This window comes from Gadus chalcogrammus, chromosome 5, assembly GCF_026213295.1.
Source record: "Gadus chalcogrammus isolate NIFS_2021 chromosome 5, NIFS_Gcha_1.0, whole genome shotgun sequence".
Lineage (NCBI taxonomy): Eukaryota > Metazoa > Chordata > Actinopteri > Gadiformes > Gadidae > Gadus > Gadus chalcogrammus.
Window position 1 is genome coordinate 12,835,281 of NC_079416.1, and position 26,187 is coordinate 12,861,467.

A 26,187-nucleotide genomic window follows, 5' to 3' on the forward strand; every position below is an offset into this window, starting at 1 on the left:
CACAGGAATTATGAGAAATAGTTTTATTCTACAAATATGCAATTGCAGCTGAGTCCTGCATCCTAAGAACGCAGGTCAGCGGGCGTGTCGGGTTGGCAGGACGGGTGGCTCAACTTGAAGGCCTCGACCCCCACTAAGGTTTGGTTCAGTCGGTCAATCGTTGGGAACTGGCCAACGTCCACTTTGAACCTGAGGAGAAGGAGGATCACACTTGTAGTACAGTAGGCAGTATTTATATTAAGTAACTGTTTTAGAAGTAAAGTATTAACCTTTCTGCATTGTAGACTTGTGGCACAAGACAGATGTCTGCCATGGATATCTAGAGCAGACAGAGGGACATGGGGTCACTACATTATGAATGAGTCCTCCAGAGCCATCAGGATGATACAAGGCTATCCTTACCTCGTCTCCTACGCAGTATGTCCCAGCGGTTTCTTTAAGGATGGGTTCTAAAGCTGGGGATAAAAGCAGGGAATACAATTACTGTCTGGTAGACAGGATGGGCAACTAGTGACCGTGTACAACGTCCTGTTGAATACCTTGGAAACCTCGCTGGATGAAATGCTGTGCCCACTGCGCCTTGTCTGCTCCGATCTTCTGGATCACATACAGATTCTGGGGAAGCAGAGTTTCATAACTTGATAACTTATGTTGCAGGTTAGCCTAAGTCTTAAACCAAAAAAATCCAGAAGTTCATGTTTGATAACCCATGTGTATCAAAAAGCATTACACTGTTACAACACAACTCATGCTAAGGAGTAATATAATTATGGCTAGATTGCAGTTTACTTCATATTGACAAACATGTATTTCAGGTGCTTCACCGATGTTGTGGTGACTTCATCAAAACAGATGCATCTCTCTGGTTAAAAACGGAAGGTACAGGATGTACCTGAAGAGGCTGGATCCCAGAGGCAATGATGTCACATATCATCCGCACCTGGGCGCGCTTCTTGGGGCATGCGGGTAGGAGCTTGGGACCCTGCCTGGTCTCATCGATGTACTGGATCACTGCTAACTGAGGAGTAGAAGCAGCATGTGTTGTACCAATACCTTAAGTGCTGACATTGGAATGGAATGAATGAGTAAAGTTTGAAGGTGTACACTTTTTTTGTTCCTGTCTGAATGTACTATGTCCATATTGTCAGTGTTATCTGAACATGTGTGGGACTGCTATTGACTATGCATGTACTTTTTTTGACTATAGGCACTTTATTTGTACAGTGTCCAAGGGTACATTGAAAGGCGCTTTTAAAGAAAAATGTATTAATGTACAAAGTGCATGAGAGCTCACTGATTGGGACAAAGTGATTCCATCGATTTCCACTGCAGGCACTTGTTGCATGGGGTTGAGTGCCTTGTATTGATCTGTGAGCTTAATACAATGAAACGAAAAGTATTACATATTATTCTGCATGCATTTCATAACCATGAATGTTTTGTAAAGAACATATTAAATGGGCAATGATTAAATTACCTGCTGACCGCCATCTTTGATTAGATTGACTGGAATCTGTTCGTATTCAATCCCTTTGAGAGCAAAAGCTGACACCAAATAGGTTATGAATCACTGTTACCTTAACGCAGAGGAGCTCAGAAAACAATGCAGGCCCACCCCAATAATAACTCACCGATGCGGACCCTCCAAGAACAAGAACTTCTGAAGTAACCGTGAAGAATGGGCTGTAATCAGAGGAGAACATAAGCACGTATGAAACAAATCTACATTTGTCCTCATTTACTTCTGGATAATCAGTTCACCTTATCATGCGTAGCCATATTTTTCCGCAGTGGGAACTCTTCCACAACTATTTAAGATATGTTTAAGAGGAGCTCAGACCTTTTTGCGTAGCCCATCATTGCGTAGCCAATAGAATCGCTCCCTAAAAACCCTCCTCCCTCATCTTTGCACAGTGACCAAGCACTTCGGGAGTCAATGTGGTTCGCATTAGCTACTTCGAACCACATGTCTCTGCAGCTTAGCTGCGGCGTTGCAGCTCACAACATGCTTTTGTGTACCTTGGCAAGGCTGACGATGGAGAGACGCATCTTTGTGAAGGTCCTGATAAGGTTTTAAAATGCGAGATAATAGCACACTTGCATTTCATGTCCTACGGGTTGTTCCTCGAAATGTTTTGCGATAAGCATTAGCTTAATGTATCAATTATAACAGTGTCGTGCAAATCACACACTATAAACCCTCGTTATTTTGACATTGTTGTTCAGCTTTCCAAGTGTCAACTTTGCGGGTTATATAATTCCCCCTACGAAATGACTGGTTAAAAGGCTTGTCAAATTAGAAGATATCTTTTCCCATTGAGGCCGGACATCATAAACCAGCAGGCTAGCGATTGGACGGTTTGCGTGACATGTACCCAATAAGACTACTATGTAAACAGGCGTGCTCACATGAAACGAATCAAGGGCCACAGCATGGTTTAGATCCCGCCTACTAATGAACTGCGTGTGTGTCAAGGAGTGCATTGAATCCTGTTTACCACAGTTCCACCTGGGGGGTCTGTCAAATTATTGTAGTAGTAACAAAAAGTATTTCGAACATGGCTGCCACTGCAATGAGATCAATGTTGAAGAAAAGGGTGAGCAAATAATACAAATGCATAATATAACCAAAGGCAATGCTGTAACTGTTATTCCTATTGCATGACTTAATGCTTGTGACATTAACTTGTGTCTAGTTTATTTGATTAGTTTGTCATTAAGTGGCTGACCCGTAGGACTGCCCTTTGATATCTCCTCTGAAGGCAATAGGCCTTGCTACAATCCTTTGATTGATATGTGTTCACATTTCATAAAATGCCCTGGCTCACAACGACCAGCTCCTGGGTTGAATCTCCAGACTTGACTTTGTTCCCTATACTACAGTGTGCCCGACAGGCTTATTAATGGCTTACTAACAAAGTTCAACAGGTGTACAACACATGGACAAGTAGTCTTTGCATAAACTGAACTGTTAAGCTACGTTTGGATACTTGAAAAGTTAAGAATGTTTTCCCCACCTTGAACAGGTTCCCCTCGGAGTTGCCCATCAGTGCTACTACTCTTCAGTGGTGAGTTAACAGTTTTTAATGACATCCATAAAATCAGCTCCTTCGAAGTGCAGTAGAGCTGCCTTAACTGTACATTAATAACATCATTTTTTGTGTTCAGAGACACGGTGTGACTTGATATCTGCTCTCTTACCAGCCCACCACCAAGCTGTTCATTGATGGGAAATTTGTAGAATCCACAACGTCAGAATGGCTCGATATTCACAATCCTGTAAGTATGATCTGAGCACAAAGTCAGTGGTACATTAGTTAGTTGATATTCTGGTTGCATAATTCGCCAATTTTCTGCTGCTGTTCATGAGAAGGATAATGAATAACCGAGAACTCACCTATCATGCAATGAAGTCAATTATTCCCCCTTACTGAAGGCTGTTGTTTTTAAATCTCCCAACTGTATTTTATCTTCCTGACCTTTGAACGACCTTCCAAAAGATAGTTCAGCTCAGCTATCACAACTTTCTCATGGTTCGACAGGAATAAACCTCACAGCTATTTTCTAGAACAATACCCCCCCCCCCCTCCCCCAAGCCTCTATACTTTGGTCGTGGAGTTCCAGGAGTTCAGCCCAGAGTAATTATTGTCTCTCCGTGCCGCAGGCGACCAACGAGGTGATTTCCCGCGTCCCCAAAGCCACCCAGGAGGAGATGCTGGCCGCGGTGGACTCCTGCTCCAGGGCCTTCCGCCCCTGGTCAGAGACCTCCATCTTGGCGCGGCAGCAGGTCTTTCTGCGCTATCAGCAGCTTATCAAGGACAATATTGTGAGTGAAGTGTTATTATGGTGGAAGTTCATGTGGTGGACTCAGCTATTTAGATCTCGTATTATATCGTCCTCTTAGGTGACAATAGTTAAGGGTGTGAGGAGAGGTGAATGTTGACTGATTAAGTGTGTGTCTTTACCTACTGTGCAGAAAGAGCTGGCCAAGTCGATAACATTGGAACAGGGAAAGACCCTGGCTGATGCAGAGGGCGATGTGTTCAGAGGATTGCGTAAGTTTTAACACTCAGAAACCCATGCATCGGCTTTATGCAAAGGTCAACATAGAGCCATGTTTTGACACACATTGGGCCTGTAACTTGCAGTGGGTTAATCAGTACACTTTGTCTTCTGGGTTGGCTGCTTTGGCCACAAGTTTTCTAGTTTTTTAGTTTTCTTTTCTTGACACATTGTGTTACGCGAACATGACACATGTTTCAACGAATCCGCTCTTGGCTGTACCCATTTCTTGGTCTCAAAAATTCCCTCTGGAGTTCATTTGGAATTATTCAGTAAACAAAGAGCTGTGCTGTTTCTCTCGGTCACACTTTTATTCTGTACTCCCGTTCCAAGAAGTTCCCATTGATTCACCACCACCCGCCTAGTGTGTCTGATTCGATCAGCCCCCCGGCATGTATCTGATGTCCCCCCCTCCTCCCTCCCCCCCTTCCTCACAGAGGTGGTGGAGCACACATGCAGCATCACCTCCCTGATGCTGGGCGAGACGCTGCCCTCGCTCACCAAGGACATGGACACGTACACCTTCCGCCTGCCCATCGGCGTGTGCGCCGGCATCGCCCCCTTCAACTTCCCCGCCATGATCCCGCTGTGGATGTTCCCGGTGGGGCTGGTGTGCGGCAACACCTACCTGCTGAAGCCCTCGGAGCGCGTGCCCGGCTGCGCCATGCTCCTCGCCAAGCTGCTGCAGGACGCCGGCGCCCCCGACGGCACGCTTAACATCATCCACGGCCAGCACGACGGTGGGACCGCCCGGGGGTCGGGGTGGGGGTCAGTCGGGGTCAGTCATAGATTGGTCTAACAGGGAGTGGAGTTGACTGGATGATCACAATTATATATAATATGTATTTATGTTCTTTTTTCAATTATGCACTGTGCACAAAACAGAAAAATAATTAAAGTATGAACTGCATTTTTAGGGCTACCACATTTAAAATGTGCAATTTAAGTGGGTTATTGTATGAATTTATAGTTACAATGTATTATTGTGATTATCGCTGATCAATGCAGGTGAATTGCCAACTTTACACTGAATTCATTACAATGCATCAATACATTTTGAACAGTGTAAAAGTATGGTCATCTGATGTTCCTATCCTTTTTGTCTCTATTTTGTAGCTGTAAACTTCATTTGTGATGATCCTGCCATCAAGGCAATCAGCTTTGTGGGCTCAAACCAAGCAGGAGAATACATATATGAAAGAGGATCAAGAAATGGAAAGAGGGTTCAGTCTAACATGGTAAGTGGTCGAGTTCCAGCTAAACTTCATCGCTCATGTTGTCAGACGTGACCAGAAGGTGGCAGTGTTGACTAGCAAATACGCTTGATTTGCCCTTACAACCGTAGGACACCGCCTTATGGTTTTAATGCTTTTTATACAGTTGTCTCTCAACACTTGTCTTATTAATACAACCCTACAATTGTCACACACAAAAATTTCAGTAAACCATATGGCGTTATTCCTGGTAATGGCACTGATGAGTTCATTCATGTCAAAGCAGAACTGGTGAAAGGCTGACCGCATCTTGTGTGTACGCTAGGGAGCCAAGAATCATGGCGTGGTGATGCCCGACGCCAACAAGGAGAACACCCTCAATCAGCTTGTGGGCGCCGCCTTCGGGGCGGCCGGGCAGCGCTGCATGGCCCTCTCCACCGCCATTTTGGTGGGCGAGGCGCGGAGCTGGCTGCCGGAGCTGGTGGAGCGATCCAAGGCGCTGCGCGTCAACGCAGGTGCCCTTCCCTCACCCTCCCTACCCCACCCTGTGCCTTACCCTTCAGCCCCCACCAGGGTTCTCAACAGGCTTCAGTGTACGTCCCTCTGGGGGGCCACACACGCTGCCCCACCCCCCCCCCCCCCCCCCCCCCCCCGACCACAGAGCTCAGTCTCGCGCTCCGCCAGAGCCTAACATCTGCCCCCGGCCACGCTGGGCTCGTCTAAGCGCCCATGCTGCAAATTGGTGGGCAGATCTGCGGCCTGGGGGGCAGAAAGGGGGACGGGCGCATCGATTCCTTTTGAGAAAGGAAGTTGTGGAATCCTTCTGTGGCGAGAAACGACAGACGGCCTCCCCATTTACCGGAATCTGTGAGAGCAGAGATTCTGTGGCTGCAGCAGACCCTTAAATACGCGAGGAACCCTCCGCTAAATGAGTACTTGTCTGCCGGCTCCCTCTCTCTAAGTGCATGCTCGATCGGCCGCCGCAACGGTGTCAGTTACCTTGTTACCTGGGTGTGTTTCCGGGGCCCCTTCAGGAGACCAGCCCGGCGCAGACGTAGGGCCGCTGATCTCCCCCCAGGCCAAGGAGAGGGTGAACGGTCTGATCCAGAGCGGCCTGGACGAGGGCGCCTCTCTGCTGCTGGACGGCAGGAACGTCCACGTCAAGGGTTACGAGAACGGCAACTTTGTGGGACCTACAATCATCGGCAATGTTACGGTACGCATGGGCTTGGTGCACCCGCTCTGGGACGTAAATACATTACACTATGTGTGCCAGTGCAATAACATGGAATGAAGAAGCCCAAAGCCTGTGTGTGTGTGTTTTAAGCGTGTTGTCGTCCGCTCTGCCCTCGCAGCCCCAGATGAAGTGCTACACAGAGGAGATCTTCGGGCCCGTGCTGGTCGTGCTGGAGGTGGAGACCCTGGACGACGCCATCAGCATGGTGAACAACAACCCCTACGGCAACGGCACCGCCATCTTCACCACCAACGGTGCTACAGCGCGCAAATACACTCACGAGGTGGACGTCGGCCAGGTGAGCATCTATAGCTGTGTGTGTGTGTGTGTGTGTGTGTGTGTGTGTGTGTGTGTGTGTGTGTGTGTGTGTGTGTGTGTGTGTGTGTGTGTGTGGTGTGTGTGTGTGTGTGTGTGTGTGTGTGTGTGCACGCGCCCGAGGAGAAAGGAGACATTCACAGACGCCTGTCATGTCTATGCAGAATCTGTCAAACGCAAATTACATCACACTTGAGTTTGAAAACATACACACACATTATGATAATGTCATTATTATGTTCCCCAGCCAGTATAGCAATGTTTGCAGAATGAAAATATACACACGGGCACCCCCTGCCGCTAACCACCCCCTCCCCATTAAGGCTGCAAATAGCGTGAGCAAATATGTGGTTTTCAAACCAAAACACGGGAGAAATGGAAAGATGTCTTCACGGGGGGAAAAAGAAAATGTCTTGTATTAATATCACAAAACAGGGAATCCTCTGAGTTTGTTTTGGTTGTTGAAGATTCAAGCGTAAATATGGACACTTTCCCCCGTGTTTGTTTGGCTGTGGGTCCATGTTCTTCGCTGTGTTTGCTGTTCACATGTCGGGGAATGCTGCCCTCTCCTCGAAAAACCTCCAGTCAACAGACAGATCCTCTTCTGTGTCAGGCCGTTTCTGTGCCCTGACTGGATCCTGGCCCCCCATCCTCCCCTGTCATGATGCTGGCCAGGAGAGCCCTTCCTGCCCAGTGTCCTCATGATCGCCGCGGTTTCTTAAAAAAATTATTTCGGTCACGGCAGTTTCCAGCACAGTCAGAAAAACAAAACAAATGTTGTGTTTATAGTTTCTGCTTTCATAACTGAGGGCTTAGGAAGCGCTCTGAGGTACAGATTCAAACCACAATTATTTAAAGTTAGCTCAGTGGTGTCATGTTTTTGTTTTGGGTTTTAATAAGCAGGGACGACTGCGCGTCTCTTCTTACCTGTAATCAACACGTGTGTTGATGTGCTGTGTGGTGTGGTGATCTGCAGGTTGGAGTGAATGTTCCCATCCCGGTTCCGCTGCCAATGTTTTCGTTCACTGGGTCAAGAGGATCTTTCCGAGGGGACACTAACTTCTATGGAAAACAAGTGAGTGACTGTTCCGAGAAGTCCCTTTTTAATGACTACACATTTAGTGTCATTGCTGCCAAGTCTTTTATGATGGCTGGTAGATTGGTATATAGTATCCTGATGTAATCAGAGGTATTGAAGGCTTAATACACAATATCATTTATAGGCTACCTCACATGCATATATGTTCATATAAGGAGGAAAATAAAAATAAGAATTCCAAAGTTGCAGCTGTAAAGGATTCATATGCTCCGCTTTCTCCTTTACAGGGAATTCAATTCTACACACAAATCAAGACTGTCACCTCGCAGTGGAAGGCTGAAGACGCCACACTAAAGAGTCCTGCAGTTACCATGCCAACCATGGGGCGATAAATGGCTAGCAGTGAGCCTGTCTGGTGTCTTGTGAATTCAAATGTGAAAATTACTAATAATTCCCTTATCTCACACGATAGAAAACGTAAAAATGTGTGCCGAAGACACGATATTAAAGCATTTCCCCTTGATGATATTCAGATTTTTTTTTTAATATTTTTATAATTATTTCCCTTCTGTGAAGATTTTCTACTGATTGTCGTGTGTGTGTTCCCCGTCTTATCTACAAAATATACTAATAACATCGGAATCAGAATGAAAACCATGCCTAAAGTGAATGAACAAAGGTGGATAGAAGTGGATTTCATAAAATGTTGACCAATGTTTGTTTGGGAAAATAAACATCCCTGTCCTAATGCTTAGGATATTCTTTATTCCCATCCACCCAGCAGCAGCCGACAGTAGTGTGTGTGGGGGGAGGGGGGACAGCCAGGCCAAGACCTGGGTCACTTGTGGATGTCAGGGAGGCTGTTCTCGGGCATCAGGGTCATGAAGGTCCTCTGGGTCATCCTGCGAGAAGGACAGTCACCATTTAGTAGCGTCTCAGAATGTTCGCAGGCCAAACACGTGAGGTGGTACCGGTAAAAATCAGCGCAGCGCTTTGTAATTACAAGTGACCGAACACAAGAGTCGGACTCTCACGCATTCCGCCAGTGCCTCACCTCAGGGCGTCCGCGCTGTCCCTCCCGCTCTGCTCCCTGGACGTGTCAGGAGCCTCCTTCCGGCATTGCTTCCTGAAGCAACAGAGTCAAGCGAGAGATGAGCTGCGTGGAGGCCTAGAAGCCCTACTGTACGCCGGTCTTGGCAGTGCATCGGTCCACTCCCAGCCCCAGCGTTACTCTGGGGCGACCGGACCCGGGATCCCGTAAACGGATCCCGCAATCAAAGGACGAGGTGCCAGACCACTGCCAACATGCATGGACATCTCGCGGGCCCCACCGCACGCCCATACGTTAACATCTCCCGCACACCGTCTCTGGGAAATCACGTTACCAGCTGCTCTCCCTGGACCACAAGGGTTCAAAGAACTGAATAAATGGGCCAAACGGGCACAGGCCTAAATCGACATGACCAGATGTTTGTTTCCAAGTACACGACTCTGTGGCCGGTCCTATTTTTACCATTGTGCCCAGACTCTGTCTTAATTCTTTTTAGGCGGCCGTACGGAAAAGAAAATTGGTCGAGGCCAAACTTATGTTTTATGGTATCCTCTTCTTCTGAGAAAAATATCTGTTGCAAACATTAAAACCAGGGAGGGGTCGCCGATTCGCAGAGCTTCAGACACGCTGCATGCTGTCACTGGCTCCCCGTCCCTTCAGACACTCGTGGCTGAGCGTTCAGCCACGAGGAGCTGATGCTATTATCTCAGCAGGGCACTGGAACCAGGGAGAGTGGTCGCTTTAGGTGACCGCCACGTCTCGCTGTGCTAGTTGTAAACTCACACATCTCTGCGGGACAGGGTTAGAGAGTCATGGGGAGTTTACCTCGTTTTTGGTCCGTTCATCTTCGCAAAGAGCAGCATCAGCACTTTCTCCTTTTGCTCCCAAGTGAGGTCTCTGACGTCCACTTGTTCGTTCTGTCCCTGCGTCTCAGTCCTTCGATCCAGGGGAGAAAACATGAACATGTTATTTGACTGGAATTACTAATGAAACACGATCCTTTTAGGTCAATCACTAAAAGGATCGCACTCTATCAACCTAGATTCACAGCCACACAAACGTTTTATACCGTCTACTCTAAAGCAAGGTGTCACCAGTGTTTGGTTGTCTATTAAAACGTGTCTGAGGCAGACCGCAGCGCCAATAAAGCCAATAAAGTGGAATCAGACCGACGCTGCAGGAGCTCGGCCATACCACTTCTGAGCCTCTTCCATGTCCGCGTAGACCGAGTTGGTGCTGTGGGGGTTCTTGTTGAAGGTGCGGACGAGGGGGTGCTGCTTCCTACCCGCCAGGGCTTCCCTCAGGCTGCCCTGGTAGGCCGTCGACGCCTGCTTCTTGTACACCAGCCTGCTGGCCTGGATCTCCTGCCTCACCTGAGAGAGTGCGGCATGGAAAAAACGCTGCAGCTCCGTCTCGGCGACCTTCCGCTTGCCTCGGGCCGTCTCTCTGCCCCGCTTGGCCAACAACTTCTGGAACCTGTGCAGGTCCTCAGACCTGGCCCGGCTGTCAACCTCGCGGAGCCCCCTCTCCTGCAGCAGCTGCCCCACCAGCAGCGCCTGGGCCTTCTCCGAGTAGTCCAGCTTGGCCCGGAGGTCGGCGATCTCCTTCCTGTAGGCCTTCATCTGGGCCGCGTTCGTCTGGGTCATCCGCACATCGGTATACTGGGGGGGGAGAAGGTGCGAGAGATCAGGGTCTAGAGGGTTCACGGGTGGGGGGTCATCGGATCTGTTCGACACGAGTGCTCCTACGTCATGGACCCAGCCGCCGCTGTAGCCAGGGTTTAGAAATTAGTACGGTACAATTTCAACCATTTCATGCATTATGGATGTCAGATACACGACACGAGAACTCCACATCCGGTCACGGTTACTACCTGGCTGCCTTGAAATAAGATGAATCACAAACCATCGGGACTTGGCACCAATGTGGGACGGTCCGGGGGGATTCTGGTCCGGAACGTAGTTTATATTCTAGTGTAAAAGTTTATTTTTTTGCACATTTTGAGATATCAGGTAAGGCACACACACACACACACACACACACACACACACACACACACACACACACACACAGACACACAACGTGCACGCAGCATGGGCTAACATGCTGATTGTCACCAATTTGTCGAGTTCCTTTTTTTTAATGACTTATTTTTCTTTCTTTGGGTTGGAAATAACGACTATGGCCCACGCTGACCTCAAGGCTGGCTACGGCCAGGAAGAACCCGGCGGATTATCAGATTATGGTGTTCAGGGAACCCCTGAGTGGACAGAAAAGGGTTCAGACTACCGGGGTTTGTCATAAATCCTTCCTGTGTTCACTGTCATTATCAGGGGAGGGATTAAGGTGGTCAGTGTTTGTTTGCGTCGGGAATCAGCGCCGGAAAACGTTTTTTTTTGGGGGGGGGGGGACTGCCACTAAATCCAAACGGCAGTGGAAACTCACCATGACCACCAACCGCTGAGAGGGCTGGCAAGCGAGAGAGGAGATGGGGGGGGGACCACAAGCAGTATACACACCGTCAGCACAAGCAAACAATCGGGGGGGAAATATCACCAGAAAAAGTCTGACAAGCAATAAAAAAGAAAAAAAAAGAAAAGGCTTTTTCGGACTTGATCGGCCCCGGTCCATCCCGTAATCACACCATTTTAGTCGCTCTGCCCGACGTTCACGTCGTACCTTGTCCCTGAGCATCGTGGCTTGTGAGGTGGCAGCCTTTTTCCTCAGGTCCTCTACCTCCTTGATGTGGTAGTTCAAGGCCTCGTTCAGACGGACGTTCTCCTTGAACACCGAGCGGGAGGCGTCGTCTAGCTTCCTGTGGAGTTGTGTTAGGATGTGAGTTAGGATCAGATCATCTGGGAAGACCAATGTTTTAAAGTCGCTGGGTGAACTGCTTATTCGGTCCCAGCTACACCATACCACCCCAATTTCCCTTTTCACACGTTCATGGAAGCCTTTCCTAATATGTGACTTTCCAGGTCTGACAATAAAATACCATAAATATGAGGCCTAAATTATGCTGCCATGTTGGACGGTGAAAATACGCAGACATTTTTTGCTTAGTCTCCATGATCACCAAGTCATCTCTTTGGACCAACAAAGGGTCTGTTTCTTCAACTGGAAGCTAAAATTAGCAAGACCACACCGGGATCACTGTTGATATTATATGGACATGGGGGGAATAAATAACTAAAACACGGAAGAGATGTAGTATGGTTCCCTAAAACCAATAAACACGAGGATCTCTGCATACACTGGACACACAGAATTCTCCAGGATGGGCTTGTTTTCTCTGCTGATGTGGGCTCTTGGTATCTTTAACATGACAAAACGTGGGCTAGCCAAATACACATTTCTATAATGATTGCCTTCATTCCAGCCAGGATAGGAGAGTGAACCGACTCACAGCACGGCCTCATCGTGGGCTAGCTCACTCAGGTGGGCCAGCCTCTGCTCAGCCTCCTTCTCAAGGCGCAGCTGCAGAAAGACGCACACCACAGTCAGCTTAGTGCAGAAACACCAGATGATCTATGCTCTGTATTCAGTATCAATGACTTCAATGTAAACACATCGGCCTCTTATGTCACCGGTCTTTTGTGATTTTATGATTCACGGTGATACTTTTGAGAATACCTTTTGGGTGTAGAATTTGGTCTCCACTCTGCCCAGGTTCTCTAGGTGTTTTCTCTCGGCGAGCAACATGCCTTCTCTCATCTGGGGAACACACAGGGATCCCAGGGTGAACACACTCCCACTGATAGCAGAGCGACGTTAGGCCCCACTGGCCGTAGGTCCTTACGCGTCTCAGCTCCAGCTCCATCTTGGCCTTCGTCTTGCGGAACTCCTCGATCTTCTTCAGCCCCGCCTGGATCGTGTCAAAGTCCTTGGCCCTCTCCCCGAATCTTTGCTCGAGCTCTTCGTTTTGAAGAGTGTGCTCGGCGACCTGGCAAAAAGATAATTGAACAACATTCAAGAAATGGACATTAATTTTACAACCTCGTTGATGTCCACGTTAACGCATCATGTGCGTGCATCGCCTCTTTCAATAACCATAATGGGCAGTTTTTGGTTACTGAAACCAAAATTTCAAGGATAGCACGGACGACCCGGCCAAGAGATTGCCACAGCTTCCAGGAAGAGAGAACTACCACTTGTAGCATCTGGGAAGAATATCTGTTCTAAAAGTTCACATGGACCCGGTCCAGCTGAAACCCGACCTGAGGCCCCATCAGTCCGACCAAATGCCTGAACGGCTACTGTGGACACACCAGCCCGGGCGAAAAATGCGACAAAGAGACCAAAGTCATGAGTGACTAGCAAAACACACACCCACAGTCATGTAGATGATGACATAATAAGGGGGTATCGACTATCTGATTGCTAGTCTCGGCCCAATTGTTATTCTTCAGATAACTCTGTATGTTCGGTACAACGCGCTCTTCACGGTACGGAGGCCTGCTCTCCGTGCGCAGTATCTGCACGCTTTGCAAACGCCGTTCATCCGTCCAAAATATACCCATCACTTCAACGGCGAGAGATGAGCCGAGTGCCGCGCCAAAGTCTCTTGCGTAATGCAAAGTATGATGCCATCATTTGACTAATTGGGACTCCTCTCGCCACAATGCTGTGAGGTCTCATTCAAGTAGACGGAACCCAGAGCCCTCCCGTTCTCTGAGAGCTTTTGAAGTTCACATTAGCTTAGTTCATGGGTGAAGTGAACCATTTTATCACCTCACAATAAGAAATGGAGCAGAAAGGGAATACTTTGAAGTTGCGTCTTTAAAGCGGACCACAATGGGTTTTTATTTCAACACAAGCGTATGTGACAGCTCCCTGCATGTCTAAAATAGAGATGCTTTGAGCTGGTGCAGATCGGGTCTCCGGGTCTGTTTTGTTCCATGGTTGAATGATGAATGATTCAAACGCATTCTGAATCATTTTATTTCACCAGCATGAAATAAGAGAATATGGGAAAACAGCTAGGCCATAGTTTTGATATCATAGCCAGACTGCTACTTGTTTAGTTTAAGCTAAATATATCTTAGAATTTGACTTAAAGGCCAATCATCTTAAAAAGGTTGTTGTGTCAGTGGGGAAGATTTTTTAAAATCTGACCATTGATCTAAAATACAAGGATTGATTTCCTTGTTTATGACTGCATGGCGCATGGATGATGGTTCTTGTCTTGCATAATATATGTCTTCATAATTACATGGACCACAACTATTAAAACTAACGACATTTCTGAGATGCTTTAGTTTTAAATGCACGTTTGTTGCAGTGAAAGCATCAGGGATAACATTGAGTCTCAGCGGGCAGGTGGCATTTAAGACGCTATCCTATTGACTCAGACTCAGGTATGTACGGAAGAGGATTAGGGCCACACATGTAAAAAAAACAAGTTCTGACTTTATTCTCAGAATTCTGAGAAAAAAGTCAGAATTCTGACTTTAATCTCAGAATTCTGAGAAAAAAGTCAGAATTCTGAAATTAAAGTCAGAATTCTGACATTAATCTCAGAATTCTGACTTTAAAGTCAGAACTACGGGTATCTGTAGGACCAACCTCCGTGGGAGAGACACTTTGCTTTATGCAGTAGGAGGAAACCTATGGAAAGCCAAGAAGGCCACAATCCGGCCCTAGAATGGCGCGGTAAAAGTGCAAGAATTCCGTACGGAATCTGTACGGAACTAATAGCCGCGGCTATTAGTCATATTGAGATGGCAGTGTGCGAAATACCCGTCAATATTCGGGGATGCCCTCATCCCCAGATTGTTCTCGATATGCAGTAGCCAGCTAGGCAATAACATTACAATATTTCATGGATGCAAGCAAGCCAATCAATCTATATCTGTAGCCTACATGACAACACACACACACACAGACACACACACGCACACACGTTAAACACACTGGTAAAGCAATAGGAGCCTGCATTGGCTAAAGTTGTTGGGATGCACGTTATTTTATAACAGGGAGGGGCAAAGTTGTGCATTACAATGCAAACACGACAATAATTGGCCCCGTTCTTGCGCACTCAGAAGAACATGAACTGAATAAATGCCAGGTATATAGCATATTGGAGACGGGCACACAATCAGTGCATTTGCAAATGAGAGCCTGCAGTATGACCGATCTTGTGACATTATTTAACCATCCATCTACAGCTAATACGATCAGACAGATACATCATTGATCTCATATAAGCCCACAACAAGCCCAACATCACCACGGCAGGTGCGCTCTCTCTCGCACATTCACACAATCACTCCAACTTCTCCAACTCCAAGGCAAAGCTGTTTCACTAAGACCACAAACAACCACAACTAACCAGCCTACATATCCACAACAATGCACAACAATCAGTTCTATACATTGCGTCTATCTTCTGTTTGGCGCACATGGCTAATTTGCATATTTGCACAGGACTGTCGGCTCCGCTTGTCAAAAAAATAGAACGTATTTGTGAATAAATGCTATGAATTCTGAATACTGGACTTGGTGGGCTTGGTGAGTTGGCTATGGGACGTGCACTTTCACCGCGCCATTCTAGGGCCGGATTGTGGCCTTCTTGGCTTTCCATAGGTTTCCTCCTACTGCATAAAGCAAAGTGTCTCTCCCACGGAGGTTTGTCCTTACAGATACCCGTAGTTCTGACTTTAAAGGCACCCAGTGCAACTTTATGTAAACATTCAATGAAAAATAAACATTCAATTTCTAGTCTTTTTTACGCGTAGTAAGTTTCAATAACTCCATACCATTACGTATCGACATTCAAGGAGCAAAGATGAGACGTCGTTGTGTGGTGAGAAGTGATAGAAAATCGTAAACAACAATCGCCGGTGGGGAGAAGCCATTTTTCCATTGACTGGAAGCCTGCTTTATTTATTGTAGGTTACAAAAAATAAAGAAAATGGCGGCATTGTTGTTGTTATCGATTTTCTATCAGTTCTCACCCCACAACGACGTCTCATCTTTGCTGCTTGAATGTCGGTATGTAATGGTATGGAGTTATTGAAACTTACTACGTGTAAAAAAGACTAGAAATTGAATGTTTATTTTTAAGCCTCGAAAGTTGCACTGGGTGCCTTTAAAGTCAGAATTCTGACTTTTTTCTCAGAATTCTGAGATTAAAGTCAGAATTCTGACATTAATCTCAGAATTCTGAGATTAAAGTCAGAATTCTGACTTTTTTCTCAGAATTCTGAGAATAAAGTCAGAACTTAATTTTTTTTTACATGTGTGGCCCTAATCCTCTTCCGTAGGTATGCATGCTGTTCGTTCTTAATGCTGTTTTTAGTTTATATAACGTTACATGCCGTTACATGTCTCGTTACATGTCTCAACATACAGTAGACCCACCAGATTCTCCCGTTCTTCACGCGCATGCGCATTTTCACTTTTGAGTTGCTCCTCCAAACTCTCTATCTGTGAAATCGACCAAAGGCGCAATTAGTGGACAGTTAAACCAAAACTCAATTATTATTTTGCATCCTACTTTGAAAGAAAAAACGACTCTAAAGCTACAACCTTTGCGTCTGTCTCGGCGTCCTTTCTCTTAAGGTGGGCCATGATGTCCATCATGTCCTTCTCTGAGCGGTACACTTGGTTGGTGAGGGCCTGGTTGGCCGCGGCCAGCGTGCCTGTGGAGGCGCGGTACTCATCGAGCGACTGTTCTGCGACGTCCAACCTCAGCCTCCACAGGGCAGCGTTGGCCTTCGCCCTCTCCACATCCGACTCTTTGTCGGCCTTGGGCTCTTGTTTGCCTTCCTTCGCGTCGCTGAGGGACATTGTGCGCGTTCATTTTCAAATAGGATCACACACGGCTGCGTTGAATACTCGATTCTGATTGGTCAATTAGCGTATGCCGCTGTATAGTCTGCTATGAATAAGCAGATGGTTGCTGTGGACACTAGGCTATATGGACACTGTAGAATCGAACTGATTCTCTTTTTTGGGCGGAAACATAATTTAAAAAAAATATACGATTCTGAAAATAAATAAAATCTATAGGCCTCTTTGTTGTGCCAAATGAATGATTCATTTAGAAGAGAGCCGTGTAATAATGTGCTGAGGGCCGGTCATCAGCGCGAAATAAACCACCTCAGGATGATTCGAGATGTAACTTGCATAACCCCTCACTCAGTCATTGGCCTATACGTAAGTACATACTTTTATCTTAACTGTTAAACTCACCTGCCTTTTCCTTTATTCCCCTTTTTATTTGGCATCGCTGCGGTTAACGGTTGACGACCCACAATAAGAAATGATTAAGCTGGTTACCCACTTTGAGGTTGACCCCGCATCAGCACCGCCTGTTCGTGTAGGGCAGCAATTTGTTTTGAATGTTGTTGTTGCCATAGAAACACTGACAATGCAACAACCTTGCTGGTGTCACTTACTGATGCAGACGGCCCTGCTATCCTGAGTTTATCCAGTAGTTATGGTAGTAGAAGTAGTAGTAGTAGTAGCAGTAGTTATAGTGATAGTAGTAGCAGTATTTATAGTGGTAGGCCTCCTATTAGTAGTAGTAGTACTAAATATGAAGTAAAATAAAGCAATTGTCATGCCACTTACAGCCACTTCTGTCTTTCTTCTATAAGTCCAAATTATATGAAACAACATGTGTGAATGTTATACTATGAGATAATGAACCACGGCGCTACAACATGGAAATATATACACTTGGCGCTCTAGATACTGACGGCAGGCTCTACTGTGTAATTATGTTTTTTACTTGTTTGGCTCTATCAAACAAGATGTGTTTGCACGTGATCTCCCATGATATGCCATCTTTCTTGTCAGCAGTTTTGTGTGAGCTGCTCAATTACTTTTTCCCCCTATTTAGGATCCAGGCCTCGCCCATTCCTTATCTATTCTCCTCACCTCTTTAGCACAGCTGTTCAAATCAAAAAACAACATTTATAAATGTACAAGCTGCACATCCAAAAGAAACAATGTTGAGTAAGCCGTAGGTCATAATTTCCTCTGTGTCCTGTGTCATTTCGTACAGTTTACAGGAGGAAGCGGAGAGCTTACAGAAGGAGATCTCCAAATGTCAGGGTGAGGGTACTGTAAAGACATCATATAGACGTAGGCTGCGCTGGCACGCGCAGAGTTTGAAGACTAAATTTAAAGGTAATTGCTGTGACAGCAAGAAGAGAAAACTGAAATAACTCCTTAAGTTTTCCAAGCTGTCATTATCATTGGCATTGTAATGACAAGGTTTGGGTCTCTTCAATGGACTTTTCAGGGCAGGACACCCACAAACATGGGATTCCTGAGGGTAACGTTGCAGCGTATATTAATAATAGATTGCACTGTTTAGATTACAAAGCCGGGGTCCCGTTTCATGCGTTGCTTGCTTTTACAAAACACCAAAATGATACACATGATACCGCGTCTTGGGAAACGATGTTTGTGACACGCTGTGTCATAATATACAGGACCACCAAACACGAACATGCTTACTCATACATCAAATCTAGGTTCCACTCAATGATACAATTTATAATACAGAAAAGTATATTCATTTCTGTTAATGACTGAATGTAAATCAGAAAACGTCAAAATCAACAACGATTCCAGATTACTTAGAAAATAGACTTGAATTAAATGGCAATACATGGCAAAGGTATCCACTACACTCCTTGCGTGAGCGTTATCCTAGCGTTATCCTATAGGTGTCAGGGAAGCCTAACCCTCTCTCAGACGCAAACATCAAATGATTGGCTCAAAAATGTAATGAAATTGTTTTCTACAAAATTCACATACTGCTTGTTAGTAACTCAAACACATACTGTATGTTAGATAGCACACACACACACACACACACACACTCACTCATTCACTCACTCACTCACTCACTCACTCACTCACTCACTCACTCACTCACTCACTCACTCACTCACTCACTCACTCACTCACTCACTCACTCACTCACTCACTCACTCACTCACTCACTCACTCACTCACTCACTCACTCACTCACTCACTCACTCACTCACTCACTCACTCACATACCTCTACATGTATGTGGAATGCAGTATATGGGGAGAGACAAATGGTAATGTATGGTTTAAAATGTAAAGATAATTTATAATATTAGACATTGTTTATTGTATGTCTGTTTGACCAAGTCCATTCGACGGTTCATTGTTTTTACTCAACCACAATACTACTATTGATCTACTTCAGTCTAAATCTACCAGTCTTAGTTAAACTGTGGCAAAGCCGGGATGTAAGTTTGGAAGAGAGCGAAATAAATCACCCCTGACTGCAGTGTCACAGAACAGCAGATTAAAACAATTGGCTTTAGATATGCTGCAGCGTTGATCTAAAATAGAATAAAATAAATTGTCCTCTTATTGTTGTACATTTATTTCAAGTGATTTTTTTAGTTGAGTAATTCTCTTTAAAATTTGAAAAAGTCAAATGAATTGTCTGTCAAATATAACTTAGTAGCATTAGCATATCATTCATGCTGTACCAGTGCCATGGTTGGGAAAGCTGTTTGCTATCAGCCGTAGAGACGCAGGTTCAAATCCTGCTCATGTTGCTCATTTTGTTAACAGGGATGTCGCGTGAATTTAGATTAACATGTCAGTTAATGTATCCATCTCTATCTATCACCAATGAGCCAATGGCGCACTGATGAAAGCTGTTGCAATCATAATGAATACTTTAAATACATTACAAACTGGATGTCGGTGGCCAAACTGCTTGTATCATGGGAAAAAATTACACTCAACACCAGAACTGTCGCCAAAGAGACTAGTTTCCCTTTGACCCAGAAGATGACGCGCCCTAGGCCACCGCCTATATGGCCTTTTTCTTTAGCCGGCCCTGATCCAAAACCACCTTTTGGGGGTCATTTTGACAGACCCTTTCCCGTGAGTCTCTCAAGAGATTCCAGATGATCACAATTTCAAATAATGTTGGTACGAGGCCACAGAAGGTCCAGGGCACGAATGCTTTGATAGGGGTAGAAGACCATTCTGGTGAGCCACAGGATTGGAGAAAGAAAGTAGCCACGGTATTTAGAAAAGAGGAAGGAGAAAGAAAGTTCAATATTTTTAGTCCAAATTACAGTGTTGGAACAGTGCTTTGCACAGTGGAGTGTCCTGGGATCGGAATGGCATGACTGGTGGATGCTGGTGCCAAGCCCCACCCTCCCCTCATTGTCCCTTCTGTGGCCCTATGCTCCGCACTGCCTCGTGCCCATTGGCAGGACCTCCGCCCCCCTCTGCTTCTCAGCCTGACAGCTTATTCACGACCTCACCCCCCGCTGGTCAAGGTGAAACAGATCCACTGATGGCCTGGCCGCCGGGCAGTGTGGGAACTGAACAACGGTGTGTGACTGAACTGAGAAACGAGTTAGCTGGTGATAATCACAGCCTGATCCGTTTATAATTGCTATTGCATTTCAGTCTTTAGGTTCACATGCCCGTCTTCTGTTCTGAATTAACTTTTTGCATTACATGGCAATCAGTGTGTCTGATTGCTTGTTTGAAGAGCCATGCCAGCCTCCAGCCTTAACCAAATAAATATTATCTACTCACGCTTTTCATGCATTTGCCCGTGCTCACTTGCCGCTCAATTGCGTTCCTCCCCGAGGAAAGCCTGTGGTTAGTAGTACAGAAATGTGTGGGAGGGAGATGATTGTTAACATTCTTTCAACTTCTCATGCCCAGTTAGAGTTCAAATCCCCATCGGTGCATCTTTCTGAAAGGTACAGTCGTTTAAAAAAGCACTGCAGTGGGCTTAGTCAGTGATTATACTACACCTCTCTAAGTCATGTAGCATGCCAAGTCAATTGTCAGGCAACTTTTACGATCTTCACTTTAGGATTCGTAACGGCAATCCCTCTAAACGAACCACCAAATGACGGAGCCATGGTGAACTGAACATTAAACAAAATAAAAATCACAAACCCGTGCAACTTGAAGCAGCGATGACGCCATTTAACCTCCGAGCGTGCCTTTCACAGAGACCTTTTTTTCCCTCCGTGCATAAAAAAAGAAAGCTTCTAATTAACAAGTCATCAACGGTGAAATAGAAAGTTTTGTTGCATCACTCCTAACCTAGGAGAAGTGCCAAAATTGGATTATAAGCACTTGCGCGAGTAAAAGAGTAAAGAGTGCAGGCAAACAACTCTCCAAGTCTTAATTAAATACACTCATAAAGGTTATTTTTAGAGCATTGCTTGAAGTTTGAGTGTGAGCCACTCGTTTTGATGTTCTGACAACTACCCTTTAACCAGTTTAAGGGCACCGGCTCCATGTGACCCGCTGGGAGTTGAGGAGGTTACAAAAAATAAATAAGCATGATGTTAGAAAAGAAAAAAAAACGAGGAGGAGGAAAAAAGCTGTTGGTAAGCAGGTACTCCAACCCGCGGAGGAGGGGGCGCCCCCAGGAGCAGAGCAGGGATGGGACGCCTCGGGATTGGCCGAGGGCTGCTGCCGGCGTGGCCACGTGCCATCTCCTTATGTCTTTATATACTGTAAGCGGATGAGCAGACCGTCCTGAGTTTGCATGCTGCCTCTCCCTCCCTAGTGCGCCTCACCCCTCTCAGCGAGCTCTCTCTCAGCGGTGGTCCTCGGCGCCTCTCTGCAACCATCCGCACCCCCTCTCCGAGAAGGCGCTCCGTTTTAACAAGAACCTCCACCAAGGCTTCTCCTTCGCTTTGCTAAGAGCTACCAGCTGTCTCCATCTCTCTCTGTCCAACCCTCTACGTGCGTGAAAACCATGGCTCCACTGAGGCTGCTGCTGACCCTCTCCGTGGGGCTGCTGGCTGCCGTCCTCGGAGCGGACGCCACGTACTACCGGCACCACCGCTTCGTCCCCCACTACCGCTACCGCGAGCACTCGGCCAACACAGAGAACCTGCTGCCCGAGGCCGCGCAGCCCGCCGCGCCCACCTACCCCGTGATCCCGGAGGTCTTCCACCCCGCGCCCGAGTCCCTGCACCCGGCCCAGGAGCCCGACCAGTCCCCCGAGGTGGCCCCGGCGGCGGTGGTCCACGCCCTGGCGCCTCTCAGCAGGGGCAAGGTCTTCTACGGGGTCATGTTCGACGCCGGGAGCACGGGCACCAGAATCCATATCTACAAGTTCATCCAGAAGGACCCAGGTAAGGCGTCTCCCTTGCTTTCTTTCCCCCTCGCTCTCCGGCTGGCTCTCTCCCTGCAAGCGGCTCCCAGAGTGTGTGTGTGTGTGTGTGCTGCTGTTAGGTCATTCACTGTGTGGTGTTAAGGCAAACATGTGCCTGCAGGGTGGGGAGAGAGAGAGAGAGAGAGAGAGAGAGAAAGAGCATGGGCAAGACAGAAAGCCTAAAAGTAGCTGTGTTCCATTTCCATGTCTGCCTCCACATTGAAATTGCTAGGCTGCTCACGAAAGTCCATGATACATACTATGTGTGGCTGTCTGTCTTGGATAATAAACATTTGGCAGATGTGCTATGGGTTGACTTGTGCATGGTGTGATGGATATTCTGACCGTCTTTCCCTTATCTTGTAGTTGAGCTGCCAGTTTTGGACAATGAATTGTACCATGCAGTGAAGCCTGGTTTGTCTGCATACAAAGACACACCTGAAGAGGTAATATTACACCACCATGCAATCACTCAACATGTGAATAACTAAAACAGAATGTACCGTCAGCTACACAACACAAATATTGTGGGCTATTTCGGCCAGTATAATGATCCATATAATGACTTTTTATGGAGGGCACTCCTCATCTATCTAGATCAGTTTCAATATCTGCCTCTAATATGTGTATTTATATAATCAGTCAACAATGTATTTGGTTTTGAAATGCAATGTTCTTTTTCGACAATCTCTCTCTTAGTTACTTTCTATCATGCTAACTCTAATGCTATCTCTCTCTTTTCTCTCTCCATCTTTCTCCCGCTCTTTCCCGCTCTGTTTCTTCCCTCTCTCTCTCCCCCCCCCCTCTCTCTCTCTCTCTCACTCTCTATCTCTCCCTCCCCCTCAACCTCCCTCTCTCTCGTTCCCTCTCTCTGGTAATTGCTATGCGGCCACGCACGCTGAAAAATGCCGGTTGGTAACCGATTGCACGTCTTGCCTTCAGGGTGGCAACACGGTCAGACAGTTGCTGAAGCTCGCTCAGAAGACGGTCCCCGAGGAGGAATGGAAGCAGACCCCCGTGGTCCTGAAGGCCACCGCGGGGCTGCGTCTTCTGCCCGAAGACAAAGCCAACGCTCTTCTGGATGAGGTGAGGCACGTTCTGTCCCCGGCCACAGACAGTTTGGCAGAGGCCCCACCCGTCCAAGAAACCGCTAAGTGCTTACAAGTATGCCTGAGAAAAAAAAAGGCCAGCCTGCCCATTTGGTGGCTGTCATGTGAAAAAAAACAGCTGTTCTGGGGTTCTGTGGAGAAGCATTATATATCATTTGAATTATCAAATCCACGCTACTGTTTCACCATAAATGTGGCGGGGAGCGCTGTCATTCAGGCGGGAACACAGCCTGTCTGCCGTGGAGCAAATAGAGGAGACGCGCCAATCCGCAGACCAATGTTGGTTTGGTTAAATAAATAGTGATGGTTGTTGATTGTTGTGGTTTTTCTCTCAGGTGAGGGAAGTGTTCGCGGAGTCCCCCTTCTTCATCCCGAAGAACAGTGTTTCCATCATGAATGGCACCAACGAAGGTACGTCACCTCTTTGGGTCTCAAAACGTCTTGTGGTCAGCCCGTTAATATCTCTACGTCTGTCAGCCTGTTAATATCTCTACATTTTCCAGTCCGATAATATCCCTACATCTGTCAGAGCGATGGTTTAATAGACCCAGATGCTCTCCTGCAGGGTACTGCTTACACTGTGTTCATCCACGTTGTATCTCACCGACACACACACGCGCGTGGTGAAACTCAACTAACAAGAGGTTTGTCAACACCTCAACCCTAAGAATTAAATAACCTGGTCGAAGCTTCTGGTCCCACACCCAGCAATTTAAAGAGATCCTCCACAGTGCTCCTTAAGACACCCTGACCCAGTCATTTCTCATCACATGTTATGTGTCATATATTCTCCACGCTTTATTGGTGCAATACCGTGACACATGTGAGAGAGCTGTAATTACCTGGGCTCGCCCTGCGAGACAGGCAGCCAGCCACCATTAAACTGCAGACCTAATGAGAGTAAAAGCTAAACGAAACTCAAGCCTTCGTTAACTGCGGGCGCTGCCTTCCCTTTGCCCGCACACAAATAATTGCGTCTTTGTGTGATGTAATTGGTAATGAAGTTGAAACAGAGAGAGTCGCTCTCTCCTTGAAATGGAAACGCTAATGCTCTGCTCCCTGCCTGTGTTGCCGTAGGTATCCTGGCCTGGGTCACAGTCAACTTCCTGACAGGTAAGACACGATTGGCTTTCTGCGTTGCTATGACGATGCTAATGGTGAACAGGCTCTCATCTGAGGGGACCTCTGTGCAGGGGAAGACTCCGGTCTCCTGTCTGACACATCTTGCTACCCCCCCCCTCCCCTCACCCCCTCTGCCCAGCTGGCTATATTAGATGCTTCCCTCCCATTACACACTAGGCTCAGTGTTAACTGCAGTCAAAATAAACGACTCTAATAGGTTTTTTTGTCCGCGGTGGCGAGGTAAAAACAAACAGCCGGCGAACAGAACAGTGTTTGGAGCGGGAATGACTTCCAAATGCAGCCCGTGACTCAGGCGGCCGGGCTGCTGTTTACCGGCTGTTGATAGCAGGCAGGTTAAGTGTATTTATGTCTTTGTTTTGTTTAGGTCACTTGTATTCCAATACAAAGAGGACGGTGGGCATCCTGGATTTAGGCGGAGGCTCCACCCAGATCACATTCCTCCCAAAGTCTCAGGTACACAAAACATCTAATTTGATGAGTAAGTGTGTTTTGGAGGGTAACACACGCACACACACGCACACACACGCACACACACGAGTTGACCCTTTTGAGTCACTAACACCAAACAACATCTGTCTCCGGGCCAACAGAAAACAGTGGTTTCAGCGCCGCCCAGCTACATCGCCAGCTTCAACATGTTCAACCACACCTACCAGGTCTACACACACAGGTATGCCTCGCTTTGTTTGGGACATCGGTACCAGCAGCACCCTGAAATTACCGCTGCGCAATGGCTCGCCTGTAAGTGGTCTGATGTAAACATAGAAAACATATAAATCCGTGCATTTCCATGAATAACATTTTCCAACGCTTCCTTTTCCCCGGGACCACAACAGCTACCTTGGAAACGGGCTATATGCAGCCCGCCTGGCGACCCTGGGAGCGCTCAGAGCTGACGGTAAAATACCCACACTCCTCACTCTCCTCGGTTCAGAAGGTAGATGGGTCAGAGCGAGGCCTTCAACTAAACGCCCGTTATTCCTCAGGTCTAGACTGGAAGGTGTTCACCAGCTCGTGCCTGCCCAAGAAGTTTCGGGAGGATGTGACTTTTGGAGGGATCACCTACAAAGTCAGCGGGATTCCTGATGGTAAGATTCAGGCGCTTTGAGGTTGGCTGGCGCCGTCCCCCGTCCTCCCAGTGGATCTGTTGATCGGTGCGTTCTCGGGCCCGCGTGTGGAGACAATAGACTACAGTAAACCACAGTGAAGGAAATGTTCCCATAACACTCCGTGGGATCCCTGGCGCCAAACCCGTGTTGTCATCCTCTCACCCCGTCCTCCCTCTTAAACAATTACGCTGCAGCCTGCATTGTGTTTAAGAGAAAGGGAAAGAATGCGAGACTCCCATTACCACAGTCGAGTAGCCCGGGAGCGACAGCTCTCAAACCCCCCAGCTGATATGCTTCAGGGTAACAAGCGGCTTCATCCTGACCACTCACAATTATGTGGTAAAAATAGACAGGCCTAGAGGCCGTGTTTAGTGTCAGCACATGGTTTCTCCAGCCCGTCCCCTGGGTCTGTGTGAAAGTGGTCGTTCCGGGGCTTCCCTTGTTAAACTAAACCAGCACGTCCCCGTCCTGAACCCCCTTTTCCGTGGGACCTCAGACGGGGGCGCTTTCCGACCGGCCGGCCGTCGTGTACGCACGTGCGCGCCATCGCCCCCGTGCACACTCAACCCCCCCGTGCACGTGCCATCACTCGCCCGCAATCCTGTGTTTACGGTTCCCCACGATGCAGAACGTTATTGTTGACTATAGAGTCCACCTCGACTCTGCATAGCCACCCTCCCCCTTCTGGCCACCATTGTACATTGTATTGTATTGTGTTGTATTGTATTATAGTACTTAACTGTGTAGCAACGGCAGTAG

General features: G+C 47.1%; 4 protein-coding genes across 6 annotated transcripts in view; 2 read left to right on the top strand and 2 right to left on the bottom strand.

Annotated features, from left to right (window-relative positions):
• On the bottom strand, positions 1-2,265 carry gstz1 (glutathione S-transferase zeta 1). Of its 2 annotated transcripts, none has more exons than XM_056590752.1 (9): positions 2,020-2,265; positions 1,632-1,683; positions 1,478-1,545; positions 1,295-1,375; positions 893-1,018; positions 540-615; positions 403-455; positions 270-319; positions 1-189 (listed from the first exon to the last, which is right to left on the bottom strand). In XM_056590752.1, exons 1-9 carry the CDS (start codon positions 2,047-2,049, stop codon positions 63-65), a joined length of 663 nt encoding a protein of 220 aa, XP_056446727.1. In that variant the 5' UTR covers positions 2,050-2,265; the 3' UTR covers positions 1-62. The 2 variants fall into 2 exon arrangements, with proteins under 2 accessions (XP_056446727.1, XP_056446729.1); XM_056590754.1 differs by lacking the exon at positions 2,020-2,265 and adding an exon at positions 1,762-1,949 and having other exon boundaries at positions 2-189.
• Positions 1,903-8,635, top strand: aldh6a1 (aldehyde dehydrogenase 6 family, member A1). Its single transcript, XM_056590745.1, has 12 exons — positions 1,903-2,597; positions 3,027-3,068; positions 3,205-3,279; positions 3,665-3,826; positions 3,977-4,055; positions 4,500-4,802; positions 5,179-5,300; positions 5,602-5,791; positions 6,311-6,492; positions 6,632-6,811; positions 7,805-7,903; positions 8,155-8,635. The coding sequence occupies exons 1-12, from the start codon at positions 2,559-2,561 to the stop codon at positions 8,257-8,259; spliced, it is 1,578 nt and encodes a 525-aa protein (XP_056446720.1). The 5' UTR covers positions 1,903-2,558; the 3' UTR covers positions 8,260-8,635.
• Positions 7,710-17,355, bottom strand: LOC130382827 (basal body-orientation factor 1-like). Its single transcript, XM_056590746.1, has 11 exons — positions 17,115-17,355; positions 16,449-16,698; positions 16,281-16,346; positions 12,718-12,861; positions 12,552-12,632; positions 12,325-12,395; positions 11,598-11,733; positions 10,113-10,579; positions 9,744-9,854; positions 8,922-8,993; positions 7,710-8,769 (listed from the first exon to the last, which is right to left on the bottom strand). The coding sequence occupies exons 1-11, from the start codon at positions 17,147-17,149 to the stop codon at positions 8,706-8,708; spliced, it is 1,497 nt and encodes a 498-aa protein (XP_056446721.1). The 5' UTR covers positions 17,150-17,355; the 3' UTR covers positions 7,710-8,705.
• Positions 16,884-26,187, top strand: part of entpd5a (ectonucleoside triphosphate diphosphohydrolase 5a) — a 12,597-nt gene continuing 3,293 nt past the window's right edge. Inside the window, exons 1-10 of one of the 2 annotated variants that reach the window (XM_056590747.1) lie at positions 16,884-17,078; positions 21,474-22,047; positions 22,434-22,513; positions 23,010-23,153; positions 23,512-23,587; positions 24,254-24,289; positions 24,684-24,772; positions 24,910-24,989; positions 25,156-25,217; positions 25,306-25,407. In XM_056590747.1, the coding sequence (XP_056446722.1) occupies positions 21,666-22,047; positions 22,434-22,513; positions 23,010-23,153; positions 23,512-23,587; positions 24,254-24,289; positions 24,684-24,772; positions 24,910-24,989; positions 25,156-25,217; positions 25,306-25,407 (1,051 nt within the window). In that variant the 5' untranslated portion in view covers positions 16,884-17,078; positions 21,474-21,665. Of the gene's footprint in view, positions 17,079-21,463; positions 22,048-22,433; positions 22,514-23,009; positions 23,154-23,511; positions 23,588-24,253; positions 24,290-24,683; positions 24,773-24,909; positions 24,990-25,155; positions 25,218-25,305; positions 25,408-26,187 lie in introns of those variants that run through there. The other variant, XM_056590748.1, reaches the window with a different exon arrangement.